The sequence below is a fragment of the Rhodamnia argentea genome, chromosome 4 (assembly GCF_020921035.1).
Source record: "Rhodamnia argentea isolate NSW1041297 chromosome 4, ASM2092103v1, whole genome shotgun sequence".
Classification (NCBI taxonomy): Eukaryota; Viridiplantae; Streptophyta; class Magnoliopsida; order Myrtales; family Myrtaceae; genus Rhodamnia; species Rhodamnia argentea.
This window is the reverse complement of record NC_063153.1, coordinates 5,516,596-5,541,610: the sequence shown is the minus strand read 5'-3', so window position 1 is coordinate 5,541,610 and position 25,015 is coordinate 5,516,596. Positions and strand designations below refer to the sequence as shown.

Sequence of the window (25,015 nt, the reverse complement as noted above, 5' to 3'; positions counted from 1 at the left end):
AACATTTACGTGTCGCTTCGCATCCGGTCGGAATAGATTCCCGAGTTCAGGAAGTGATATCATTGTCAGAAAATGAGACGGCTGATGATGGTGTTCGCATGGTAGGTCTATGGGGACCTGGAGGCATAGGGAAGACCACAATTGCTAAAGCCCTATATAATTATTATATTGAGAAATATTTTCAGGGTACATGTTTTTTGGAGCAAGTAAGAGAAACTTCGAACAAAAGCAATGGTCTAGTTTCTTTGCAACAAAATCTTCTATCACAGATCTTTCCTCGTGGAAACTTGATGGTATATACTGTGGACGGAGGAATTCCTTTGATACGGGAAAGACTTTGTTGCAAGAAGGTTCTTCCGGTTCTTGATGATGTGGACCACTTGGGTCAACCGAATGCGTTAGCTGGAGAAGGCCGTTGGTTTGGCAAAGGAAGTAGAATTATTGTTACATCAAGAGATAAACATGTGCTGACTTCTCATGGCATAAATTGTGTTTATGAAGTTAAAACTTTATATGATAATGAAGCACAGGACCTTTTTGGTCGGTATGCCTTCAAAAATAGCAAGAAAGTTGAGATAAGAAGGGATCTCATAGATAGAGCAGTGCGTTACGCGAAAAGCCTTCCGTTAGCCCTCAAAGTGTTCGGCTCATTCTTATGTGGAAGACAGGAACCCGCATGGGAAAGTGCACTGCGCGAGTTTGCCAAACGTCCCCATCAAGACATCAATGGAGTTCTCAAGATAAGTGTTGATGGATTGGACCACGATGCAAAGAAGATTTTCCTCGATATTGCTTGCTTCTTTAAGGGGAAAAGAATAGAATACATCGAGGAAGTCCTTGACAGCTGCGGTTTTGAATCAACTATAGGAATAGATGTTCTCATCGAGCGGTCCTTGATAAAAAATGAGAATGGGTACCTGCAAATGCATGATTTAATTCGGTTGATGGGTAAGGATATTGTTATTCGGGAATGCCCCGATGATCCATGGAAGCGCAGTAGATTATGGCTTTTCGAAGATGTTTCGGACATTCTAAGAGATGAAACGGTAAATTTTACTTATGCCACTGTTTCTACAGGTCGATTTTTTGTTTTACTCTAATTTTAACGGTTATGGAAGTTTTTTGTGACCGCTCAATTTGCTTTCTTATGGATAGGAAACAAATGAAGTAAAGGCTATAGTATTGGACTCGCCCGATCCAGAAGAGATAATTATTAGCCCTCTTGCTTTTACGAGCATGAAAAGGTTGAGAATGCTCATTTTGCTTGAAGTTCGTATCTCTTCACATGACCCTATACATCTCCCTAACGACCTAAGATGCCTTGAATGGCCCAATGCCCCGGACCTGGATTTTGGCTCTTGTCCAAAACTTGTTAGACTTGATTTGCAGAAAAGTCGTTTCAAACAAGTTGGATGCAAAATTATGGTAAGCGCTTGTGATGATTGGCTTTCCCTTTTATATCTATAACTACCTGCAGAACTTAATGACTACCTTGGTATGTTTTTGCAGAATTCTAAAAATTTGACGTCCATAAATTTCGGTGAATGCGAGTCCCTGGTTAGTGTTCCGGACCTATCATCGGTTCCAAATCTGGAGAGCTTGGATCTTCATTTGTGCGAAAGCTTGGTGGAGGTTCACCAATCCGTCGGGTATCTTGACAAGTTAAAATTTTTGTTGTTGTCTTGGTGCCCTAATCTCAGTATCTTTCCCAACAAACTCAAGACAAAATCTCTTCAAACCTTACGTCTCTGGGATTGCTCTAAACTTGAGGAGTTCCCCGATATTCTAGGAAAGATGGAACATCTAGAAGCACTTGATCCGGGAAGGACGGGTATTAGAGAACTCCCGACATCAATTGAAAATCTTGTCTCTGTGAAGATAATGAATTTAAACAATTGCAAAAACCTTGCAAGGCTTCCGTCGAGTATTTATAAGTTGCACAATCTCGAGGATTTATATCTTACAGGCAGCTCGAATTTGGTCATGTTCCCAAAGAACTTGGAGGAGTCAACCAACCCCGATGGCCATTTAGGATTTCCAAATCTAGAGATGCTAGACCTCACAGGCTGCAATCTATCAAAAGTAGACTTCCTTGAGAGCTCTTCCAGTTTTCCCAAATTGCATAAACTATATCTTTCGGAAAACAAGTTTACTCATCTACCAACATCCATAAAAAAAATACCATGCTTTAGAGTGGTTGGATGTGGAGAAATGCCAGCAACTACAAGAGATTCCTCGGCTTCCATCAAGTATGCGTATCCTAAGAGCAAATGGTTGCAAATCCCTACAAAAACTGTTGCGCGGAAACAAGCGATCGAACAATAAATAGACAGAACAAGAAAATAAATCGGACACCGGATGTACGTGGTTCGGTCGTAGAGACCTACGTCCACGGGAAGAGTAGCAACGAATTCCACTATAGAACGAGCGATACACGGAGATTACGGACCACACTCGAGTCACTCAAACACTCTCGGTGTTTCCCAAACCCCAATTACATCCAATAACTCACACAGTGTTTAGCCTCCAATTCCTAGCGATATTCTCGCAAAGGAATTAACACAAATCTAATCTCAAGATTTAATCGGCTTCGACACATGAATTCTTGATGTAATTCCACGAACAAAAACCCACGAATGAAACCCTTGCAGAGCACTCAATGAATGGCTCTCCTGGACTCTTTTTCAAGAGTCATCTCTAAAGCAAACTTGAGAAGCATTTTATATTAAACCCACCACCAAAGAGTGTGCAGATTTCCACCGTGAAGATAGGGACAACAAAGTCTCAAACTTGGACTTTCTTACTCCCGCATGCAACTTTTTCAACAACCAAGAAAGCATATCTTTTCTTCTTTGTTGTTGTCTTCAAGGAGTCCACTTTGAACCAAATATCCTCATTATTTGGCCAAAGTCAAAGATTGCACTTTTCCTTTTTCTCATCCTTTCACGTGAACACATATCCACCGGCAAATATATGTGCCAATCTTTTTTTTCGTTCTTTCACGTGCTGGAGCATCCACACAATACATCGTCGGATTTCGTTCGAACTCAAACTCGAGACATATATTTTAACAATCTCCACCTTGGCTCGACGTTTGAGCCAAGTCTCAATCGCTTCGCCGATAATCCAAACATCATCTGCTACTCTCCCAACAGCCCAAATGGGCTCAACCGCCACAGATATCATCCAAGTCCAAGCCGCGCTTGAACTTCGCCGTAATCGTGGACCTCATCAGAATACCAACCGAACATGCACCTTTAATCGCTCTACAAGGACATTCTGACACAAGCTCCTTAATCGCAGATAAAGCAAAATCATCGTTGCATCCATATCTGTCGGGAGATCGAACACGTACCTTATCAATATCAGCAGTTACAGCAACCGTTGGCTCTACGGGCTCCACCTCGCTACAAGCACCATCCGTGTCGTTTATCACGCTAGTACTCGCTACCTCGGGAGTTTCTGGTTGCAACTCCACCTCAAGCCGAACACCGTTTAGATCTCGTATTTATCTCGCCACGAACACTCCTACCCCGAAGTACTGGAGACTCGTCAAAGGTAACTTTTCTGTTGCAAACAGGTGAATTTATATTCGAGCACCACAACCGATAGCCCCGCTCACCTCATGCATAGCCATGGAATATGCACCTTGCCCTCACATCGAGCTTACCATCACTTACTCGATAATAACACGGGCAACCAAACATTCTAAAAGTAGAATAATTAGCAACGTTACTCGACCACACTTCTTCGGGAGTCCGAAATCCGATCGCAATCGATGGAGATCCGTTCACCAGGTAGCTCACCATACTAAGCGCATCCGCTAGAACTCTTCTAGCCATACCACAGCTAGAGATCATTTTTCGGGTCATCTCTAGTAATGTTCTGCTCATCAATTCCGCAAACTGTTGTGGTTTACTGGCACTAGTGCGGTGTTTCACTATGCCCTTTGTCATGCAGAATTTATTTACCAGCTTCGAGCAAAACTCCATGCTACTGTCGGTTCGCACATGCTTGATCGACTTAGCAGTCTCCACCTCGATCAAAGCTCTCGACCGCGTGTTCCCGACAACAGCATCAAACTTGTGCTTCAACACACTCACCCAAGTCTTCCTCGAGCGGTTGTTAGACTCTCGAACGTATACCGACGTCTCCGGAGCGAAACCCGTCAATGTCTCACCTTGAAGTTCATACAGGCTACCGTGCTTGATTCCTTTCATTATCACCAAGGCACCTCGAACAACCTTCAGAACTCCACCTTGTGAAGAATACCCGCATCCAAATGAATCTAGGGCACCCAAGGAAATTAAGTTCTTTTTCAATTCTGGAACGTGTCTTACTTCAGTCGGTGTCCTCACAATACCATCATGCATCCCGATTTTAACATCACCAACACCCACAACATCGCATTCGGCGTTGTTCCCCAACCGCACTTTACTACTATCCGTGCACCGATAAGTAGCAAACCAGTTTCTATTTGGTGTAGCATGAAAAGAACAACCAGAATCCATAATCCATCCGTCAAATGACGAATTCTCGATGTGAGACAAGACACTATTGACACCATCGGAATTTTCTCGCTACTGTAGCAACATCATCTCGTAGATTCAACTCTAATTCCCTTACCCGTTTCGTTTTTCAGCTTTAAGCAATTCCTTCTAAGATGCCCTCTCTTGCCACAATTCCAACAGACAAGACCACCAGTCCTAGACCGATCGTGTCTATTCGAGTTCATACTACTTCTACTACCACGAGTATCGGTTCTTCCTCTATTTTCACCTACTAAAGCAGTAGATACATATTCGCCGCATTCTCTTCTACGGATGTCCTCACTTAGAATCAAATCTCGAATACCATCAAACGTCAAACTTGTTGACCCGGAGGAATTACTAACAGCGATAACAGTAGTATTCCAGCTATCGTGCAATGAGGATAATAGAATCAAAGCACATACCTCATCTTCAAAGTCAATATCAACCGAACTCAATTGACTAACGATCACATTGAATTCATTGATATGATTAGCAACGGACGCACCTTCGCTCATCTTCAAATTAAACAGACGCCGCATCAAATAGACCTTGTTGATCGCAGAGGGCTTCTCGTACATATCCGACAGGGCTTTCATCAAACCCGCAGTGGTCTTCTCTTTAACGATATTAAACGCGACGTTACGAGCCAACGTCGGCCGAATAACACCCAACGCTCGTCTATCCAGCAGTTCCCAATCGGCTTGCTTCATCGTCTCTGGTTTCTCCCCCGATAGGGGCAAGTGCGGCTTCATCTCGATATAGATAATCCTCAATCTGCATCTTCCAGAAACCAAAGTCCTTCCCCTCAAATCTGTCGATTTTCACTTTTACTTCTTCCGTCGCCATCGATTCGCTTCAACTCGACAAGCCTGGCTCTGATACCAATTGTTGCGCGGAAACAAGCGATCGAACAATAAATAGACAGAACAAGAAAATAAATCGGACACCGGATGTACGTGGTTCGGTCGTAGAGACCTACGTCCACGGGAAGAGTAGCAACGAATTCCACTATAGAACGAGCGATACACGGAGATTACAGACCACACTCGAGTCACTCAAACACTCTCGGTGTTTCCCAAACCCCAATTACATCCAATAACTCACACAGTGTTTAGCCTCCAATTCCTAGCGATATTCTCGCAAAGGAATTAACACAAATCTAATCTCAAGATTTAATCGGCTTCGACACATGAATTCTTGATGTAATTCCACGAACAAAAACCCACGAATGAAACCCTTGCAGAGCACTCAATGAATGGCTCTCCTGGACTCTTTTTCAAGAGTCATCTCTAAAGCAAACTTGAGAAGCATTTTATATTAAACCCACCACCAAAGAGTGTGCAGATTTCCACCGTGAAGATAGGGACAACAAAGTCTCAAACTTGGACTTTCTTACTCCCGCATGCAACTTTTTCAACAACCAAGAAAGCATATCTTTTCTTCTTTGTTGTTGTCTTCAAGGAGTCCACTTTGAACCAAATATCCTCATTATTTGGCCAAAGTCAAAGATTGCACTTTTCCCTTTTCTCATCCTTTCACGTGAACACATATCCACCGGCAAATATATGTGCCAATCCTTTTTTTCGTTCTTTCACGTGCTGGAGCATCCACACAATACATCGTCGGATTTCGTTCGAACTCAAACTCGAGACATATATTTTAACAAAAACTCCCAGATTTGTCGAGTCTCTCGTCCGACGACCTTGATTTGGAGCTGTCTTCATGTGGTGGATTATTCCGCAAGGGGGTCAAGATGGCTGATGTATCATTACTCGAGGTCAGACTCTCTCTCTCTCTCTCTCTCTCTCTCTCTCTCTCTCTTTATATGCTTGATATGATAGGGCCTCCCGAAGAAGAGTATTGTCAAAATGTTCCTACCTGGAGGAGAGATTCCAGAACGTTTTCTGCACAATGAAGATGGTTCCATGTGTTTCTGGGTTCCCAAGGACTTGTATGACAAGTTTTTAGGACTAGCACTCTGTGTTGTTCCTGGCCTGGAGGAAGGAGAAGAGGTCAAAGATGACTGTCTTATCCAAATATTTGTTAATGGCGAAGAGGTGATTTTTGAAAGGTGTCCCTGCGGTTCACTGGAATCCGATCATCTGTGTCTTCAATATTTCCCACGCGGTCGGCTGGATGGAGTAGAGGAACTTATGCGAGGTGAATGGAGCCAATTCCAAGTTTGCGTCATAGGTAGGAAAGGAAGCTTTAAAAAGTGTGGATTCCGTCTAATATGCGAGAAACAGGAGGATGATCGCATGGTTGAGCTCCGACACCATCACCCGACCGAAACAAATTGGATTTCCGAGGAAGCGGACTCGGACGAAGGCGACTCAATGGACACCGTGGATGAATATAGTTCAAGCGAAGCAGATGCAGAGGAAAGCAGATCAACTTTGACAAAGAAGAGAAGACTCGGACGAAGGCGACTCAATGGGATCCACTTGCACCGACCTATTATGTGTGTTGGCTTGCCAAAACATTCCTTTCGAATCGGTCACAACTTGCTGAGGAAGTGATTCTAGAAGAAGCGAACGTGGTGATTTCGATTTCAATGCCGTTTGCTTTTCCCCATTTTCCATCTCTACTAGAAATTTTCAAATGTCTGCATCTTCAATTGAAATTCAGAAGCACTTTCGAAAACTGGTTTCTCATCATGTTACCGACATGGTTGAGTAACTTTTCCTTCTCCTCTCCTTCCTTTTGATTTGTGATGCAGAGTGCGTTAATCCAAAATGATATGGATTCTTGTTGAACGGCCATGGTCTTCCAAGTTGCTCTGTGAAATTTAATAATGCCAATGCTTCATACTCTAAAATTTTGAGAAAGTAAGTTTGCTGAATCTAATATAATCTATATCTTTAAGGTAGTATTAATCTAATTGTCTCAAAGATCAAAAGGTCTATACGGGGAAGATGACTTAATGTCTCTGCTGTTGCTATTCGGATTGCATTGGGCGGGTACAAAGTCTTGTGACATCACCGGTGGCTTCTTGCGATATATATCTCGAGTCGGGTTTCGTTCAAGACATATTTTAACAGTTTGCACACACTTATTGCTGGCCATATTTGCATGTTTAGTAATAAATATCGGAAAAGATTGCATGAACTTAGCATTTACTAAAAGAAAAAAGGTACTAATTTACGGGCATTAGTTTAATGAAATGTAACCAAGTCCATGGATCTAATGCTCTAGATAGCTGAGGTAAAGTGAGCTCTAACGCTTACTTAAGCTCCTAACCGGCCTAGTAAAAGATTGGTGCAACTCTAGTCTCATTCAATCAAATTATAAATGAAAATTCTAAGTTGTTGTCCATAGGGCTGGGAAGAGTCCTCACGAAATGTAAGGGCCACCTCCCGAGTGCACTATTTGCACCTGCCTAGCAATCCGTCAGCTCTCTCTAGTTTCACGTCGAGAGGATAGCCACAAGGGAATGAGAAAAAATGAAGCAGCATTATAACAAAGCCTCGTTCCCTCCCAGTTAACATCAATCGGACATGTTACATAGTTTTTGCAGTGAAGCGTCGGATCATGTCCGCGTTAATTCTCAAGTTTTAGAAACTGTTTTAAGGTGCTCCCTGCTGAGGAGTACTCCATACTTTCATGGCTTCATATCGCTTGAACAACAAGTTACCAGGATTAAAATTTCTATTCCCGATTCAAACCAGGAGGAGGAGAAGAGGTTGACCACCGGTCCAGATCTTACTGCATATCAGGGGCAAGAAGGGGAGAGGTAGGGCTCTATCACCGTATACTTTCCAGCGATAGTGATGAGGGGTGTCAATAATGGGTAGGGTAGGGTAGGGGCGTTTGTTGCCCGCCCCGACACTAACTCAAACCGAAAAATGAATTAAACAAAACAAAACGGGTCGGGTCAGGTCGGTTCGGTTCGAGTCTATTTTTAAAAAAAAAATTTAAAGGGTCAGGCAATAAATTTGATAAATAATAAAAGAACTTTTCTAAGAAAAGTTAGTAATTTAAAAGAACAAACTTTGGTGGCTAATTCAAATAAGAGTTAGGAATGTGAAATTAGTTGGTGACTTATTGTACATAAACAGTTGGGAATTTAGGTTAGATAATACGAGCTTGATTACACCGGATGCATCAATCACTCCCTGTTTTCAAGCACAATCAAATAGATAATGCACTTTAAATTAATACCAGACAAAGGAGACATTTGGCATCGGGGTATATATATCATAAACACTCTTAAATGAATTCAGACAAGGCTCAATTCACAATTTGCAATGACTCTCAATACAATAACTAAACGAGACAGCTCTACTTCAATCACACATGAGAATAAGGTGCTCCACAGATTCAGATTTGTCACACAATGCACATCAAGTGGATGAACGGATCCTTCTTCGATATACATTTACAGAACAGAGTTGTCAAAGGAAATGTTCTATTGTTGGGGGACAATCAATCTCCCACTGACATGGAAATTCTCATCTACGGAAATTCCAGCAGCCACAATTGAATCTGCCATGCTGTTCAACTTGGACTTGCTCAATGACTGATTTACCATCAACCATCTCAAATTCAATATACCTTTTGACTTGCAATCTCTTAGTCCCAAATTCTTCACAAAGATAAACTAGCCTCAGCTGTTCCCCCGGATCTTTTGCACTGTGACTTCTCTGTGGGTACTTGCAGAAGAGATCATCTGATAGAGAACTCAATATGTTGCGACTGCAAATGTATTCCGTCATTCAACCATCTCTGTTCATCCAGCAAAAGCATGACAAAAAAGCTTATAAAATTCAGGAAAAAAGAAATTCTAGTGTGACAAAAGAAAAGTGAGCCATCAATGTCAGCAATAACATTTATGACTAGGCAGTAGAACAAAGAAGCAAAAACCGTTCTTGCACCTAAAGATAAGTTACAGTAATCTTCTCAGATTGTTCTCGGATGTGTCATCTTTCCATATAGGCTTGAAACAGAGGAAACGGATGTTGGAGGAGCAGAGAGAGAGAGAGACCCATCCGCGTAACAGTGCTCTAATGCTTGCAGGATCTGCACTAATTGGAATATAAAAAGACCACAATGTCGAGCGAAGTGTGTATGGCAGCACCACATTCTTCGATGAAGATACTAGAACAGTAAGAAAGCAATTATCGTATTCAGAGCACCCAAGAAGGACAGATCAAAGCACCAGACCGCATTGCGCCAAGAAATAGATAAAATAAACACCAAAGACATCATGTCAGACAACAATTTGGAGTAACACGAATTGGACTGCTAGTACCTAAAATCACACCATCAACAAAGTCATATGGACTTAGTTTCCTTTAAAAGATAGGCACATGAAAAGCCAAGGTCAAACCATTCCCTAATTTTAGGCAGGAAGGACAAGCATCAGGACGCGAAAGCAGACAGCATCACTACTAGGCAGACAATTTGGCAGTCAGCCTGCAAAGATTCAAGGCCCATGTCAGATTCATAAGACTTTAATTGAAGCACTGCATCAGATCACAAGCTTCAACTTAAACAGCTACTAGATTATCTCAACTTCAAATTAAAGAACATGTACGGACAATTTTTTATGTGAAATTCTATTGCCCAATGCACAACTCCTTAATTGAAACCACCTTATCTTTCGGAAAAGGAGCAAAATGAGTTCATCGCAGACAGAAGGAATCAAAATTTCAAACACTGACGCCGCCCACGCGTTCACACACAAACACAGAGGAAACGGAGAGGACAGAGATGCGAGCAGGAACACAAGTGAATGGTCTCACGAGAAAAGAACAAACCAAAATTTTGTGAATCAGAACTGAGTTGGACAATCAACATCCCTCTCCGTCGTTTTCTCATCACAAGCCAAAAGAACCGGAACAGTAACAACATCAAATTCGCCAAGTCGTGCTTACCACATAAACCTGGCGTCGACTCCACCCCAGGGCGCGAGAACACAGCAGGCCCGAAGCCCTAGCCGCGAACTCACCAGCCAATGCCGATCCGACCCCGGAATCCAACAGAAGGACGATCAGGTCGATGATCTGGCAAGCAATCGGCTTGTCGTCGGAGGCCGAGAGTGCATGGGCGAGAGGTGAGATGAGGAGGTGGGCGTGAATGGCGAAGAGAGATCGCAGATTAAGGCGCTAGGTTATTGAGGGACGGGCATTGATGGTGAGGCCACATCTGTGATTTAGGTGAGGAAATGCCAGTTAGCCGTGCTTAGTGGCTCCACTCTTTCTCACAATTTGATCAAAGGTAATCCATTTTCTTAGATTGGTAGGAACCCATGACATTATTTCTGATGGTCTAGTTTCATATACGATCCAAGAAATTGTAAACCCATTTAGATTGTTTCGCAACGTAGATTAATGTGTCAGCGGATGCAACAAAATACAAAATATTAAAGATAAGATTAACTTTTATTAAATGAGTGAAATTATTTAAAAAATTCTGCAATTTAATGCAAAACTGTCGTACACTCTAAATATATTATTTATACATGAGGGGTAAAAATACCACAAGTATCGTAACATTCGATGGCGCTCTCTTGAATGTCATATTTTTTTTTCAATCACTAGAGTGACATAATTTTTGTTCTACACTTACTTGAGTATCATAACTTTTTTTTTCTGTTCAATTAAGTGTCGTATAACATTCTAATCGATCTCTTGAGTGGTATAACTTTTAAAAATTGTTCACCACAAATGCGATGCCACGTCAAATATTTGGCACTTGAGTTCTTAAAAAAAATTTGCACCTAAGTAATCGATTGAAAATTATGGCACTTAAGTAAACGTTTGCTAGAAATTATGGAACTCGTGGATGGTTGGGAAAGAACCGACGGAGGTCTAGGTAGGAATGGGCAACAAAGCAAGAGCATTAGAGGAGTTTAGCCAAGTGATTGAAGACGATCAATGCAATGAGCAATTTTTCACAAATTATTGAAGAAGATGATGAACAGTGCAATTTTTTTCTTTTTTTGATTTTTTTTTCCAAGATGGTGCTCGTGTCGTGCCACGTTAGAGCCACTTGTCCTCAAAAGCGCTACGTTGGATCCGCATCATCTTTTTAATGTAATGGAAGATAAATGTATCATAATGGGTATAGTTTAGAGTTTTAATGTCACAAAAAAATAAGGTTAAATGTGCCAAATTGGGCATAATTAAGGTTTTTTTATGGTTTTTCTTTTTCCTTTACTGTATCACCAATGAGTTAATGATATTTGGGAGCTATGTTCGGAGTCTTTATTTCATTTAAATGAACAAGTCAAAGTCAAGCACTGCAACGCAAATGGCACGCATTGAATCATGAAGCTCCCCTCTCTGTTCACTTACTTCCGGGGATCCACCAAATCCTTCACGCGTTTTGGGGTCGGTTCTTGATAGTGTTAATCATTGAAAAATCGAGCTCTTAAAGTGTGGATGAGATCTATCGAATCGTTTACTATTTTGACATTAAAGTTTGGTGGAGTGGTATACACGTGACTGATGAACTATTTGTTATTAATAGTGAGTTATTTCTTGTAAATGAAGAATAAAAACAAAAATTAAAGAGAAAATAGAAGTGAGGTACCATCAAATGGGCGTCCACTTCTATAAAGCTGTCCATGGAGCATTAACGTACTACAATAGTACTATAACATAGATCGGTTTCTTCTCTAGACATCTTTTTTGCAAGTGGGTGCATTATCAAGTAATTAAGGTCCTTAAGATTTGAGCCAGTCTGGGCTTTTTTGCGTTTTTTCTGGTCAGAGAGCCCGAGATCGTGTATGGGGCTCCTAAACTCGAAAAAAGAAAAAAGATACTAGTTGGGAGAATGTGAGCCACGTGATTCGAGAAAATCGAAGTCCAGACTGATAATATACATGAGCGCTGGAGGTCGGAACTCTGGTCAGATAGCAAACATTCTGCGGGAGCACATCAACCATCAGCTGTTGTAATGGCTGCTTCTTCGAATCTGAGAAGGTATTATCATGCGTTCATGAGTTTCAGAGGCACGGACGTGCGCAACAACTTCCTCGGCCATCTCTACACAGCTTTGGACCAGAAAGGAATACACAGTTTCCTCGATAGCGAGGAGCTCCGGAAAGGTGAGCAAATATCGCTGAACCTCATGAAAGTGATCGAAGAGTCACGCGTTGCAATCATCGTTTTCTGCAAGGACTACGCTTCTTCGACGTGGTGCTTGGAAGAGCTGGCGAAGATAATGGAGTGCAAGGAGCAAAGAGACCTCAAGGTCTTTCCGGTGTTTTATAAAGTGCAACCCAGAGAAGTGAGAACACCAAGAGAAAGCTACAAAGAGTCTATGCTTAAGCACGAGTTTAAGTTCGGGAAGGATTCGGAGGGAGTGAAGAGATGGAAGAAGGCTCTCTTGGAGGCAGGTGGCTTGTCTGGGTGGGATTTCCAAGAGGGGTAAGCATGTCTTGTTCTGGTTTTGACAAAAGCTATGATCTCTATTTTAACTGGTCTCAATCTCATGCTTCTTTTTAATCTTGTTTTTGGGCCTCCTCTTGCTAGTTGCATGCATGAACTAGAAGGGAGATGCAATAGTTAAATTAGTTAAAAGTGTGGTTCATAGTACCCGAGTCATCACTCTCTTCAGGTGCAGGTTCTTTGTAACTTTCCTTGCCCAGATGTTGGCGCAGGTTCACCCGAATGCGTTATTTCTTTTCATCTCATCATTAGCTAATCTACTTGTGAGATTTTCCTTATGACATTAGAAGTTAAATTCCTGCCGTGGCTTTGAAATGCTAAAACACGTTTCTCATTCTTTTGAGTGCTGATCAGAGATGAGGCTCAGCTCATTCAAAGCATTGTAAAGGAATTATCAATTTATCTAGAGCGGACACCCTTACATGTCGCTAAGTATCCATTCGGAATAGAATCCCGAGTTCAAGAACTGATATCATTGTCACAAAAAGAGTCGGATGATGATGATGTTCTCATGATAGGTCTATGGGGACTTGGAGGCATAGGGAAGACAACGATTGCTAAAGCTATATATAATGCTATTGAGAGACAATTCCGCGGTTCCAGTTTTTTTGTTCTAATGATATCGTTGTACCTGTTACATTCCGATTATGTGTTCATCAATCACAAAAAAGATTGGTCGATCAAAATTCCCAACATACGCATTTAACACACGCTGGATTCTCACTAGCGTCTCATGAAAATGCAACGCAGTTAATTTTGTAGTTAGGGTTATGCAGTTAATGGATGTGGTAAGTCAACGAGTATTCTTAGGCAAGAAAGGGAAGAGAAGGACCAAGTCAACTCAGACAACCTCAATCCTCCAAAATTCTCATGAAAGACGGGATGCCACATGTTACATCAGGAGCAACCAATGGAGATTCTCAGCTTTCTTGAACGGCTCTCATATGTTCTATATAGTCCCAAAAATAACCGCGGCCCCTCTTTTGTGTAGCACTCAAATCTCTGACCCCAAAGATTAAGGAACGCTCATACGATGCCCCAATCTGCTGGTGGTTATGAAAGTTTTCTGTGACCACTGAATTTGCTTTCTTATGGATAGGGAACAAATGCAGTAAAGGCCATAGTATTGTACTTGCCCGAACCAGAAGAGATAACTATTAACCCTCATGCTTTTACAAACATGAAAAGGTTGAGAATGCTCGTTTTGCTTGAAGTACATATCTCTTCACAATGTCCTATACGTCTACCTAACAAGCTAAGATGGCTTCAATGGCCCAATGCCCCGGATCTAGAATTTGGCTCTGGTCCAAAGAAACTCGTTGGAATTGATGTCCAGAAAAGCCGTATCAAATAACTTGGAGGCAAATTTACGGTAAGCCCTTGTGAGGATTAGCTTTCCCTTTTATAGCTATAAGTATTTGCAGAGCTTAATGACTGCACTGGTTATGTCTTTGCAGAATTTTAGAAAGTTGAAGTTCATCAATTTTAGTAAATGTGAGTCCTTGGCTAGTGTTCCTGACCTTTCATTGGTTCCAAATCTAGAGAGCTTGAATCTTTATGGGTGCGAAAGCTTAGTGGAGGTTCACCAATCCGTTGGATATCTTGACAAGTTAAAATTTTTGTCTCTAGAATTGTGCTCCAATCTGAGTATCTTTCCCAACAAACTCAAGACAAGATCTCTTCAAACCCTTAATCTCTCTGGTTGCTCTAAACTTGAGAAGTTCCCTAATATTCTAGGAAAGATGGAACATCTAGAAAGACTTGATCCGCAAAGGACGGCTATTAGAGAACTCCCGACATCAATTGAAAATCTTGTCTCTATAAAGGTGATGAGTTTAGAATATTGCGAAAACCTCACAAGGCTTCCATCGAGCATTTATAAGTTGCACAATCTCGAGTCTCTAAATGTTCAAGGCTGTTCGAATTTCGTCATGTTTCCAAAGAACATGGAGGATTCAACCGATGATGGCCATTTAGGATTTCCAAATTTATACAATCCAGGACTTAATGGCTGCAATCTATCAGAAGTAGACTTCCTTGAGAGCTCTTCTAGTTTTCCCAAATTATCTTTCGGAAAACAAGTTTACTCATCTACCAACATCGATCAACAAATACCATGCTTTAGATTGGTTGGATGTGGAGAAATGCCAGCAACTACAAGAGATTCCTCTGCTTCCACCAAATATGCGCACCCTAAGAGCAAATGGTTGCAAATCCCCGAAAAAAAACCCCAGATTTGTCGAGTCTCTCCTCGGACTACCTTGAAGTCGACTTGTCCGAATAGGGTGATTTGGTGAAACTATCATGAGTGTTGGCTTGCCAGCATGCCCGGTCACAACTTGCTGAGGAATTGATTCTAGGGGAACCGAATAGGGTGATTTCGATTCCAGCGCCTTTTGGTTTTCCCCTTTTTCGGCTCTACGAGAAATTGTCAAATGTCTGCACTTTCAATTAAAATTCAAAATCACTACTAAATACAGATTTCGCACCATGCTACTGACATGGTCGAGGAACTTTTCTTTTTCCTCTCCTTTATGATTTGTGATGCAGGATGCATTACCTCTCTTAATCCAATGAATGATGCCAATGTTTCATAGTCAAAAATATTGAGATAGTAAGTTTTGATGAATCTAATATAATCTATACAGTGAAGATTAGTTGATGGTTCTGCTGTTGCAAGCCAGATTGCATTGGATGGATATAGAGTGTTGTGTCATAATTGGCGGCTTCTTTGATTTGTAATCTTTTGAGCTTGTAGCAGGTTGCTCACCGGTTTTTGTGCCATTAACAAAACTTATAGAGGGATGTTGATGTCTAACTTTTTTACCCCAAAACGACTCATTCGAGCATTTGATTTAGATTGATAAATCGTACGGTTCACAAAAATAGGGATTATATTAATTTTGCACGTCACGGGGATTTGTCCTAGAATAGAGCAACAAGGTTTTATACTTGTGCCTGGCCATATTGATTTGTTTAATGTAATGTAACCTAGTTCCCGTATCCAATTCTCCGGACCGCAGAGGAGAGCAACAAGGTTTTATACTAGCCTGGTAGAAAATTAGTGGCAACTCATAGTCTCATTCAATCACTAACAAACGAAAATCTAAGTGGTTGGTCGGGCTTGAAAGATTCCGTGCGAAGCATAAGTGGCCCCTTGCGAGAGGACTCTTTGTGGCCGCCTAACAATCTATTAGCTCTCCAAGTTTCACGTCGAGAGGGTCGCCACTAGGCAAAGTAAACAAACATGAAAGTGTATAGAATGGAAGTTTACGATTGAACCGCATTATTACAAAGCCCCATTCCTTCCCAGTTAAGATTATCTGGACACATTACTTACATAGTTTTTGCAGCGAAAGTGTCTGACCATGTCTGTGTTAATTCTCAAGTTTCAGCAGTAGTTTCAACTTGCTCCCTGGTGAGGAGAACCCCATAATTTAGTAGCTTCACACTGCTTGAATGACATGTTACTAGGATTAGCTTTCTGTTCCGGATTCGGATCAGGAGGAGGAAAAAGAGGTTGGCCGCCGGTCCGGTTCCTACCGCACATCAATCGCAAGAAGGGGAGAGGGAGGGCTCTAGATTCACCATATGATCAGGTGAGATTTTCCGGTGATAGAGGTGACTGAGGACCGGGTATTGTGATGTTGAGGCCACATCTGTGTTTAGGAGAGGAAAGGCCAGATAGCCTTGCTTGGTCAGCACTTTTTCTCACAATTGGATCAAATGTAAGCCCATAGTTCCTCCATTTTCTTAGATTGGTCAGGGAGGGGGTTGGATTCGGGTGAAGATATTGCTGGAAAATGACTTCCGGCTATCGAAATCGTGCCTTTCTAATGGGTGGTGACAAATGGGTCGGGTCAGTTCCGTCAATTACATATTTGTTTGGACCAGATTGATCCATTTTCGATTTTTTGTCCTAATTGGCTCATACGCAACCCAGCCCAACCAAACTATATTCAAATCTATCAAAATGAGCTTTATTTCAAATATAATAGAGTAATTAAAAATTAGATCAGTACGGTATCTATTCTCATGTGCCTGGCCGAAGCAGACGAGGCCCACTTAGTCGGGTTTAAATCTATTTTGGGGTTTGGGGGGGATAGTTTAATTGCACATTTATTCAAGTCCTAGTGTCTTTATTTTAGCAGATGAAAATATCCACGTCATATTATTATTTCTGATGGTCCAGTTTCATATGACCTAAGAAGTTGTAAGCCCATTTAGATTGCTTCGTAACATAGACTAACGTGTCATGGCTGAAACAAAGTACAAAATATTAAAGATAAGATTGACTTTTCTCGGAAATAAATCAAATTATTTTAAAAGAATTGTGCAATTTCAAGCAAAACTCCGAGAAAATCGGAATATATTGATTATACATCAAGAATAAATGTATACCAAGTGTCATAACTTTCGTATGACGTTCCCTTTGAGTGCCCTATCTCTTTTTCTTCGGCTATTTGAGTGCCATAACTTTTTTTCTTCGATCACTTGAAGTCACAAAAAAAAAATTCCGTTCACTTGAGCACGACATAGCGTTTTAATTGATCACTTGAGTGACATAGCTTTTTAAAAATGTTCACCACAAGTTCTATGTTACATTAGATTTTTGGCACTTGAGTGAACTTTTTTAACAAACTTTCTCACATAAATGATATATTAAAAGTTGTGGCATTTAAGTGAATGTTTTTTAGAAGTTCTTGTGTATGGTTGGGCAAGCATCGATGGAGATCTAGATGGCAATGGGCAATGAAGCAATATCATCAAGGAGTTTAGCCAAGCTAATGAAGACGACGAATGCGAAGAACAGTTTTTCACGAAGTACTAAAGAAGACAATAAACAGTGTAATTGTTTTCTTTTTTCATTTTTTTTTTCAATATGACGTTCGCTTGGCGCCACATTAGAGCCACTTGTTGTCAAAAATGCCACATTGGATCCAAGTTAGCTTTTTTACAACTATTTTGGATGGAATTGTTGCGGAATGTAACTATGTCACAATGGGTATAGTTTGAAATTTTTAGTGCCACAATGACGATTGTGCCATAGTGGGAAGCTATATTCGGAATCTTTATTTCATTTAACCAGCCATGATTGCATGAACAATTCATAGTTCCCTCTTGGTTCATTTGCTTTCTAGGGGTCTATCTCATCCTTCACGAATTTTAGGGTCGGGTCTCTCCTCGAGTGATGTGATTCGATCGGATCGATCGAATCACGGCAAGAAAAGTATCGAGGAGATCGATCGAATCATTTAGGGCCCGCATAAGAACCATTCTAGTTCTTTGATTCTGTTCCCTAAAAAAAAAAAAAGATGAAAATCTTGTTTGGTAACGTAAATAATTTTAATTCTAATTGCTTTCCCAAAATCGGTTTTAGATAATCAGTTTTAGAGCAAAATCTAGAATAAAAGAAAGTTGGTTCTAAAAAAAAGAATCACTTTTGATAATCACGAAACAAAATAAAATTTCACATCTCTCACTTTTTCCTTTCGGTTCTCTCACAATTTTCCCCTCAACCTAATAAAAATAATATAAAATAAAAATAAAAAATTTCCAAAAAAAATGGAAAATTTTTAAGAAATCACAAAGAAATTAGAAAATCCCTAAAAATAAAATAAGCTTGATTAGGCTAGTTTAATCTCATTTTCATAAATTTGGGCCTAAATTTCCTAGATTTCACTCTTCTGTAAAAAATATCGCAGAAGATGAGGGCATCCAATATGCGGATGATAACATATATACTTGTAGTTGTGCATCACAAAATGTGACCGGCTGCACGTGGAGCCGGAGTGAAACACCCATTTGGATTTAGGACAGAAGTTGTAAAATGATAGTAAAGGACTTGTACTTCATATTAGGAAGGATAATTTTTTTTTTGGTCAATGAATAATTTGATTATTCGGCTGCTATGTTTATATGTATTTTGGGCAATGTAATATTTAAAGAAAAAAAATGAGTTTTTGATATGCGAACTGTCCCATGCTTTAGTCGAACTTAAAAAATTATGTATTAAAATTTGTGTTTCATTTAAGACATGCTAAAAAAATAATGCATTTTAAATTATTTTAGTATGCATTGAAAATTAGTCTTCAATTTAGGATGAAATTTTACAAAATAACTACATAGTCATTTGACTTAAAGGAAAAAAAATTAGGAAGAGAAACAGTTTTTCAAAACAGAAATTTTGTGCGGTTATCAAACGCATTTTTATTTCAAGAACATAAATTTCGGGCGGTTATCATGCGTGTTCCGATTCTCTAAAACTCATTCAAAAATAAAATCACAAAAAATTATTTTAATTGGAATCAATTTTTCAGAACAGTATTTATCATGCGCAATCTTAGTATTTTAATATTAGATGAGTTAAATCCTTCCAGCGTCTTTTGCTTTCGCGAGCTTATCTGCTCCGCAATTGTCGGTCGCCCCCCGCTGATAGGAGTGGGAAGAGGTCGGTCCATAAATGACGATGGAGGCATGGGCCCACGTGTACTCATTAGGATTTTAGGAAAAGTCGCAGCCCCGCTGGCGCTAGGTATGAAACGATAAGAGGTGAACCTCAAATTCCGCAAACGAGTACGAACATCACGTGATAGATAAAGAATACAATGACGATAAATGAAAGAAAAACTGTCAGAAATAAAATCTTAAATTTATTATATTTTTACTAATTCAATCTTAAATTTATTATATTTATATTAACTCAGTCCTCCAGATTAATTTTGACTGATTAACGCTAACGTGGATAATTTTTAATAAACGAATGGAACATCAACCAATGACTAGCAAGTATTTCAATTACTTATCACATCAACGAACCTCAATCGGGCCATTAGATCTTATTAGCCAAGTACGTGTACGTGTACGTGTATGTGTGTGTGTGTGTGTTGTAATATTAACGTGGAATAACATGGTCTTACAAATTAAGTCAATGTGAAAAATTCAGAGAAATAAATGAGGAACGGTAAAGGATACTGAAAATTTACGTGGTTCGATTCGAATGTCGATACCTATATTTACGGAGAGAGCTAGCAAGAATAATATAATATAATTGAAAATCTATACTTAAATTATATCCAAACACAAAGTGTTTATAAATAAATAATTAAAATATATATAAAAAAAATGAAATCGCGTCATTGCGACTTAGGCTTTCTTCGTTGTTCGTCTCTTTCTTGGAGTCACACCGAGCAGAGCACGGTCTGCGTGTCACGCGGCTGCAGCAGGCGTGTCGGGGAAGAAAACCAGCAGAGAACAAAATGCCTTCTTTATTTTCTTTCCTGTAATTTCTTCGGGGGCCCCACAAGCTTTTCTTTTTCACATCAGAAAGAGATCCCCACAATCCGCTTATAGAAATACAATAAAACAGGTGTGCCCCTCTTTTTCGTCTTGTAGCGCCAGAAGTCGTCCACTGCCCGCCAATTAAAAGGATTTTTCTTTCAACAAGCCGATTTAACAAATCGACGGTAAATCATTTAAACTCGAGATATATTTGATAATATATATATATATATATATATGTGCGCAATATGATTTCACATTCGCAGTAGTAATTCATGAGCCAGAAGATGCTGGAAAAGCTCCATATAATTTTATCGTGACATTCGATCCGTACTCTAGTATCTAGAAGATGCTATCGTTGGTCTTTTCCTTTTTTTGCAATTTTATAAATGGTAGGGAATATAAATATTCAGAAAAGGGAAATGCTTCACCGACAAGATTGTCGGGAGCGGTATAATCTATCGTAAAAGCACTCATCGATTGGAATATCGTGTGATCAGAAATAACCGATAGTACTATAAAACTGTCGGGATGATAGCTTCCTTCGAAAAAATTGTTAGAAAAGTCTTCAAACACTTGCATTGGCGCCAATTTAATTCTAGACCTTTTAATCGTGCTAATTTAGTCTTGTGAGCTACTATCATAATAGTCTGATTATACGCTTAGTTTTTTTTTACCACACAATTTTTTAATCAATGAGTGCTTTATACAAAACACGCATCGATGAGTGTTTTATGCGAAACACGCAAAGAATGGTGTGTGCGTATATATAGTTGAGATTGTCTTCGTCCCCGACAAGATTAATATTTTCCTTTGGTCCAAAATCTATCAAGAAGATGTTATCATTGGTCTTCACCTTTTCCGAAACGTTTTGAACACGAGGGCACCACAGATACCTGGTGTTCGCACAGCAGCAAGACTCATCCCAACAAAATCACCAGTATTCCAGCTCTACCGAAATTTCCAGGAAAAATCCAATTACACCCCGCGAAAGAGAAACACGAAAAGAAACAAAAAGTAATTAAGGCCAAAGGGAAGTGAGATGGCATCCACCAAATGGCCCACGTGATTCCAGAAAGTCTTTTAAGTCCAAGAACAAATAAATACGTACATGAGAGCTAGAGTTGGGAACCCCGATCAGAGAGTAAACAATCTGCGGAAGGATATCAACCATTAGCTCTTTCGATGGCTTCTTCTTCTTCTTCTTCTTCTTCTTCCTCTTCAAATCTGAAAAGGTATTACCATGTGTTCCTGAGCTTCAGAGGCACGGATGTCCGCAAGGGCTTCCTTGGTCATCTCTATGCCGGTCTGGAACAAAGAGGATTACACACTTTTGTAGACAGGGAGGAGCTCAGGAAAGGAGAGCAAATATCGCCGGCACTTAAGAAGGCGATCGAGGGGTCGCGTGCTGCGATCATCGTTTTCTCCAAGAACTATGCTTCCTCGCGGTGGTGCTTGGAAGAGTTGGCCAGAATTATGGAGTGCAAGGAGCAAAGAGACCTCAAGGTCTTTCCCGTGTTTTACAAAGTCGAACCCAGAGAAGTGAGAACACCGAGAGGGACTTATAGAGAAGCTATGGCTGAACATGAGTCCAAATTCGGGAAGGATTCGCAGGAAGTGAAGAGATGGAAGAAGGCGCTCTGCGACGCCGGTAGCCTGTCCGGGTGGGATTTCCTTGAGGGGTAAGCCTGTTTTTCGTTTTGATAAACGCTATAATATCTCTTTTAACTAGACTCAATCTCACGCTTTTTTGTATCTTGTTTTTTACGCTCCCCTTGCTACTTGCACACATGAATTAGAAGGGTGTGCGCTTACTTTGCCCGCACCCTGGACACATGTATTGTCCCATCCGACGGACTGTGGGATATGTCCCACAGTGCCCACCGGAGATCCAACCATATCTAAAATTGAGAATGTCTTGGGGTAGGCTTTTACCTTCAAGCTTTCCGTTAAGACTTTTAAGGACATACTCGGGTCCAAAAGGTTCACCCAATTGTCTTTTTTTCTTTTCATCTCATCATTAGCTAATATTCTTGTGAGATTTTCCTTATCCGTGGTTGAAATCCTTCCCCGGCTTTGAAATGCTAAAACACGTTTCTCTTTCTTTCGAGTGCTTATCGGAGATGAAGCGAAGCTCATACAATGCATCGTGAAGGAATTATCAATTCATCTAGTGCGTGCACCCTTACATGTCGCCAAGTATCCGGTCGGAATAGATTCCCGAGTCCAAAAACTGAAATGGTTGTTACAAAAGAAGTGGGGTGATGAAGATGTTCTCATGATAGGTCTATGGGGACTTGGAGGAATAGGGAAGACAACAATTGCTAAAGCCATATATAATGCTATTGAGAGTCAATTTCAGGGTTGTAGTTTTTTGGCGCGAGTTAGAGAAAGTCCGGACAAAAGCAATGGTCTGGTTGCTTTGCAAGAAAAACTTCTATATGAGATACTATCTCGAGGAGATTTAACAGTATATAGTGTTGATGGAGGAATCAATTTGATACAAGAAAGACTTTGTTGCAAAAAGGTTCTCCTGGTTCTTGATGATATTGACCACCTGGATCAACCGAATGCGTTAGCTGGAGAAGCCCATTGGTTTGGCAAAGGAAGTAGAATCATTGTTACATCAAGAGATAAACATGTGCTAACTTCTCATGGCATAAATTTTGTGTATAAAGTTGAAACTTTAGATGACAATGAAGCACGAGACCTTTTTGGTCGGCATGCCTTTCGAAGTAGCAAGAAAGTTGAGAAAGTTGAGATAACAGGGGATCTCATAAATAGAGCAGTGCGTTATGCTAATGGCCCGCCATTAGCCCTTGAAGTGTTGGGCTCGTTCTTATGTGGAAGAGAGGAGCCCGCATGGGAAAGTACACTGCATAAACTCTCCAGAAGTCCCGACCAAACTATCAATCGAATTCTCAAGATAAGCTTCGATGGATTGGATAGCAACGAAAGGGAGATTTTCCTTGACATTGCATGCTTCTTCAAGGGGAAAAGTATAGAACACGTCACAGAAGTTCTTGATAGCTGTGATTTTGCTACAACTATAGGAATAGAAGTTCTCATCGAGCGCTCCTTGATAATAAAAGAGCATGGGACCCCGCAAATGCATGATTTAATTCGGTTGATGGGTAAGGATGTTGTTAATCAAGAATGCCCCGATGATCCTGGGAAACGCAGTAGATTATGGATTTTTGAAGATGTCGTGGAAATTCTATGTGAAGACACGATAAATTTTGTTTATGTAAAGTTTGCTATATCACACATTTTAGATTACTCTGATATGAACAATCAATGTAAATCTCACTGAAATTTTTTGTGACCACCGCATTTGCTCCATTATGAATAGGGAACGAATGCAATAAAGGCCATAGTATTGGACTTCCCAAAGTCAGAAGACATAACTATCAGCCCCGATGCTTTCACAAACATGAAAAGATTGAGAATGCTCATTTTGCCCGAAGTGCATATCTCTTCACAAGGTCCCGTACGTCTCCCTAACGAGCTAAGATGGCTTAAATGGCCCAATGCGCCAAATCTAGAATTTGGCTCTGGTCCTAAGAAGCTTGCACGACTTGATGTTCACGTAAGTCGTATCAAACAATTAGGTGGCCAGCTTAAGGTAAGCCCTTGTGATGAATAGCTTTCCATTTTTATAGCTATAAGTTTTTGCGGAGCTTAATGACTGCACCGGTATGTTTTTGCAGAATTTTAGAAAGTTGAAGTCCATAAATTTCGGTGAATGCAAGTCCCTCGCTAGCGTTCCCGACCTTTCGTAGGCTCCAAATCCGGAGAGCTTGAATCTTGATGGGTGCAAAAGCTTGGTGGAGGTTCATCAATCGGTCGGATATCTTAACAAGTTAAGGTTTTTCTCGCTGGAAGTGTGCTCTAATCTTAGTATCTTTCCCAATCCACTCATGACAAAATCTCTTCAAACCCTCAGTCTCTCTGGTTGCTCTAAACTTGAGAAGTTTCCTGATATTCCGGGAAAGATGGAACATCTAGAAAAACTTGATCTAGAAAGGACCGCCATCAAAGAACTCCCCGCATCAATTGAAAATCTTGTCTCTCGTGAAGGTGATAGGTTTACAATATCGCGAAAACCTCGCAGGGCTTCCGTCGAGCATTTATAAGTTGCACAATCTTGAGTCCCCGAATCTTCATGGCTGCTCGAATTTCGTCTTGTTTCCAAAGAACTTGGCGGATTCAACCGACCCCGATGACCATCCGGGATTCTCAAATCTATACTGGCTAGAACTTAATGGCTGCAATCTATCGGAAATAGATTTCCTTGAGAGTTCTTCTAGTTTTCCCAAATTGGAAATCCTATGTCTTTCGGATAACAAGTTCACTTATCTACCAACATGCATCGACAAGTACGATTGTTTAAGTTGGTTGGAAGTGACGAGATGCCAAAGAACTACAAGAAATTCCTCGGCTTCCATCAAATATGCGTACCCTAAGAGCAAATGGTTGCGAATCACCGCAAAAACTCCCAGATTTGTCGAGTCTCTCCTCCTACCAGCTTGAAGTTGACTTGTCTTCATGTTGTGAATTATCCCGCAAAGGAGTCAAAGTGGCTGATGCGTCATTACTCGAGGTCTCTCCCTCTCTCTCTCTCTCTCACTCGCGCGCACACACCCAAAAAAATATATTAATGCTTGATATGCCTACCACCTGTATGACAGGGACTCCCGAAGATGGGTAGTGTTGAAATTCTCCTAATTGGAGGAGAGATGCCAGAATGGTTTCTCCCCTGTGAAAAAGGCTGCTCATCTTTTGTGGTTCCCAAAAACTTGTCTC

General features: G+C 40.6%; 2 protein-coding genes and 2 long non-coding RNA genes across 4 annotated transcripts in view; 3 read left to right on the top strand and 1 right to left on the bottom strand.

Moving 5' to 3' along the window:
- LOC125314673 (TMV resistance protein N-like) overlaps positions 1–25,015 on the top strand; it is a 416,296-nt gene that overhangs the window by 278,666 nt on the left and 112,615 nt on the right. The gene's annotated exons all lie outside the window — the stretch shown is intronic.
- On the bottom strand, positions 557–14,627 carry LOC125314526. Its single transcript, XR_007197987.1, has 3 exons — positions 14,616–14,627; positions 12,087–12,088; positions 557–689 (listed from the first exon to the last, which is right to left on the bottom strand). It is a non-coding gene; the product is annotated as an uncharacterized LOC125314526 (long non-coding RNA).
- On the top strand, positions 1,550–24,288 carry LOC125314521. Its single transcript, XR_007197982.1, has 3 exons — positions 1,550–1,676; positions 17,173–17,180; positions 24,095–24,288. It is a non-coding gene; the product is annotated as an uncharacterized LOC125314521 (long non-coding RNA).
- LOC125314519 (disease resistance protein RPP2B-like) lies at positions 23,298–24,101 on the top strand. Its single transcript, XM_048276981.1, has 3 exons — positions 23,298–23,441; positions 23,562–23,834; positions 23,920–24,101. Exons 1-3 carry the CDS (start codon positions 23,319–23,321, stop codon positions 23,989–23,991), a joined length of 468 nt encoding a protein of 155 aa, XP_048132938.1. The 5' UTR covers positions 23,298–23,318; the 3' UTR covers positions 23,992–24,101.